Source organism: Metarhizium robertsii (genome assembly GCF_000187425.2).
Source record: "Metarhizium robertsii ARSEF 23 chromosome Unknown MAA_Scf_51, whole genome shotgun sequence".
NCBI lineage: Eukaryota > Fungi > Ascomycota > Sordariomycetes > Hypocreales > Clavicipitaceae > Metarhizium > Metarhizium robertsii.
The window spans coordinates 9,380-13,454 of NW_011942195.1; the positions used below are offsets into that span (position 1 = coordinate 9,380).

Below are 4,075 nucleotides of genomic sequence, written 5' to 3' on the forward strand. Positions count from 1 at the left end.
CGCCGATTCGGTGCCGAAAAGTTCGCTTTGACTAATTTCGCAACAAATTGATTGTAATGGTGCAAGTTGAGTAGACTGAGAACTAGCAAGCCGACTACTCCGAGTATCTATGAACAAGAAAAGGAGAGCTCAAGGAGCTCTTGAACTCCTGAGTTCGACCTTTCCTTAACACCCGTAAGAGAGGGCGTTGTCAAGTTATGAGAGTCATTGTTAACTAAACTTACCTGTTTTAAAAAGAATTGATTGTTCTCTCCATCCTTCGCAAGGGTTCACGCCATTTACCTTTAGTTTAGAAGACTTCCTAGCCACCTGATCAAATCAGGGTGTCTGGCCAGCCTCTCAATCTACTGATATAAATGATTTTATAACATCCAGCAATTACGTCAACTCTCTGGTGTCGGGTAAATTCCTTCAGACAAAAGGACAATCTGTCCGAATTGGTACGAGACGGCCAGGACATTATTTGGGCATCCTGCATGACTGACCAATGCTTAAACTTTGTAAATGCCAGGTGATGCAGGCGGTGACTGTTCGTGATAGAAGGCTGCCAAGCCTATGCATTAGTGATTTGTGGCTGCGGCATTCAGTGTTTCTCCGTGTGGGATGTAGCGAAGTCTAATTAAAGTGGGAGCAGCCAAGAGTACTCGCCTCAAGAAACGGAAACGGACATCCTCGACGGGGACAGCAGTTAGCCAATCGGAACTTGGGATTAGCGGCTAATTGTCTCTTTCGGGTAGTTTTGACAAAAATGGAAAGGTCACCTGCACCTCTGTGCCCCGCGTTTGTCGACCGGATCGTCCGGCTGAACCAACCAATAGAAACGAGTCTGTAATCGACGGGCAATGCCCCACCTATTTGGAACATACTCGCGAAGTCTAATTAAGTTGGGGGCAGCCATTAGTGCTCCGTCTCAAGAAAACAGGGAAGCGGCATCCACGGCAGGGCCGACAATTGACCAGTTGAACTTGAGGATATTGGCAAATAGTCTGTTTCGAGTAATCGTGGCGAAAACGGAAAGGCCACCTGCCACTTGATGCAAGAACCCAGTCAAGTCCCATGTCAATATGGATTACAAAGTATGATTCACAGTGTGTGAAATAGTATAGGAGACAGTATATTACCATATCGCGCACGTATCCTGTGCTGGCACATGCATCGTAATTGCCCAGCAACAAGATAATAACTCTAGCAACGTGATCTTTGTTTACAACAAAATTACCTTTTTTGTGACCTATGACATCAGTAAAAATGGTTGGCAATATATTGTTTCGCACTATTGGACACACTGGATATGAAGGGCTCGGCAACCAGCTGAGTGTGAATTCAGGTGGTCGAGGACTGCAGATTGACGATATCAACTCCTCAATTTAGATAAGCGGACAGAAGCGACAACAAGACATCGCATTATTAGAGAGTTGTAAGGGAACAGCCCCACTTTAGAACTTGGGTAGCTCGAGTCGGATCCTCCTTTTGGAGCTCTTACTCTCCTTGTGAACGATCGCTTTCTCCAAGCCGCACTCGACCTTGTTCGTGCTCTTGTACCGTCACAAGAGTGACTGTGGACGTGCCGGAGGGGTAAGGCTGGAAAGAGACCTCACCCGCAAAAGGGCAACACAGGCAAGACACAGAGGATCAAGGGTATGCAGAGCCAATTGGTGAGAGGATTAACTACATTGACCCCCTTGTGAAAATAGGAAGCGCACGGTATGTCCAAGAAGCAGAAATCCCACTTCTGTTGCTTTAGGCTTAGTGTCACAAAGCACGACTGTTCGGGACAGCTTAAACAAAACCAAAAATTCCTGATTTCCTATGGAAAGAATGGAATCGTACAAAGGCTATATACTCGTTGTCATATAGCTGTCGGGTAGAAAGGCAGTATTGTAATGACTGTTGCCTTGAACGAGTGACTTGATCTTGACACGTGGTCCAGCAGTTGGAAGTTATTACGGCAGCAAGTTCCAGATGGGTGGGACGCGGCAAGAGTAATGGGATGCTGTCACGATATGAGACTCATTACTAAATAAGTTTCTTCATAATATCATTATTCTTGTTGTTCGCATTGCTGCAGACAGAGTCTACATCCCTCTTGGATAGCAAAATAGTGTGTTTCGTCCGCATTTAACTTTCGGCCGTTTAGTCAGATGACCGACGCTATGACAACCAGCAATTACACCAAGCTGTGCGACTTCAATCTACTGAGGCGTCATCCGACAGTTGTAATCAGTATGGCCGTGGTGAATTTACCAGCCATTTGAAGGGCCCAGCACGGGACCCCTGCATTCAAGAGTTCGTGCTAACCCGGTTCATAGAGAGTTCAAAGCGAATGCACCGAATATAAGGCTTGCATATTTTTCGAACTCGGCTTGATGTAGTTACTTCTCCGCTTGTCCATTTATTCTTCAACAACAACAACTCACAGTTGCCCGCATCATGTCGCTTTTATTATGGATTTTTCGAAAGAGATCTTGTATTTGCGACGATTTACACAATATGGGCTCCTGTCTGGACCCATCCTATTTACTCATTACTATGTGATAGGCAATGGGCGTTTACCAAAAGTCGCTGCGGTCGGTAAACCAACCTATTGGTTGCATACCTGGAATGAGTTCGACCGTCAAAGATTCATTCTTCGTGTCTCCGAAATCTCCGATAGCATGCTTATGCATGCCTTGATCCACAGCAAAGACATTGCTGTGATCGAGGCTAAAGGGTTGAGTCCACGCGCCTTCGCCCCAACTCAGCCCGCTATCCTACACAATGACCCTCTAATAGGCCCCGACCTGCCGCAGCCGTGGGGTTCAATCCCATTGATCGTGCATTTATCGTTGCACTTTGATATCGGCACAACTTACAGACAAAACATTGAGGAATCAAAAGACGATAAAGCTATCTTAGCAAGACAAACAGTCTCCAGCAGTTTACACAATTTCTTAAGTGCCGCATCAAGGGAGGTGAAGCAGCTGGATATTAGCTTCGAAACTGATCGGGGATTCGAAGAAGAATACCCAGCTCACTTTGGTGTCACGCTGCCCAACATCTTATTTTGGAAGTTGGAGACTTTAACCCTGGCGGGTTTCGCAGATTTATCTGGCCAGTTTGCATACTTTCTGCGTAAACACAAAGACACTATTGTTAGCGTCACACTAGAAAATATCAACTTGGGACCGGGATCCTTGATTACACTATTCCGAACTCTTAGGGAGCTCAATCTGAGAAGTACAAACTTGCATGGCAAGTTGGAGGGAAGCAATCGTGAGGAAATCATAGATTTCAGCGAAAATCCGTGGCTGACTAATAAATTTGAAGAGGTCGTTGCGTGGGAGGCCTGGAAGTTTGAAGAGTGGTGTAATTGCATGATATCCAGGCTGTAACTATCAGGTTATGAGACTCATTGTTTACTTAAGCTTGTCATAAAATCATTATTCTTGTTTGTTGTCCCTTCTCTGTCCTTCAGAAGGATTCGCGTCATTTATCTTAAGAAGAGTTCCCAGCCACCTGATGAAATCAGGGTGGCTAGCCAGCCTTTCTAACTACTGATATCAATGATTTTATGACATGCAGAAATTACGTTAGTCGGCTTGTCCAACTAACGGAGACAGCCGCATCCGACAGAATGCTAGGTGGTTGCTCACAGTGTTATTTAACGCCACAAATCTGACACAACCACAAGCATACTTGTTCAACTAACAAAAGCAGCCTCATTCGAACTTGTGTCCTCTTTAGTTTTGTACTAGAATAGCTACCTCAAACATGATCTCGTGGTACATGCTTGTTACCTCAACTTCGTAAATCCTGTTGAATGACATCAGGCTGCTTTCAAGGTGTCGGTTCACAGGCGGTAATCACTAGCTACTGCATTAGTCATATGATCATTGTTCTTCTTGTTCTTGTTGTTTTTATCTAGAGCTTGAAGCTATCAATGGGAAAGGAGGTGCTGCAATCTTAGTCACGTGCACTTTTAAGGTTATAGATATCGTGACTACTAACGCTTCCCCCTTTTTTCCTACCTTGAATAGAACATAGACTTGAATTGACTTTTATTGATACCCCGTTGCAGGGTGGCGATCAACTCAAC

General features: G+C 45.0%; 1 protein-coding gene across 1 annotated transcript; it reads left to right on the forward strand.

Annotated features, from left to right (window-relative positions):
* Positions 1–2,444: 2,444 nt before the first annotated feature.
* MAA_11826 (uncharacterized protein) lies at positions 2,445–3,371 on the forward strand (the record flags this gene model as incomplete). Its single annotated transcript, XM_011413277.1, has 1 exon — positions 2,445–3,371. The coding sequence occupies one exon, from the start codon at positions 2,445–2,447 to the stop codon at positions 3,369–3,371; it is 927 nt and encodes a 308-aa protein (XP_011411579.1).
* Between the last annotated feature and the right edge of the window lie 704 nt (positions 3,372–4,075).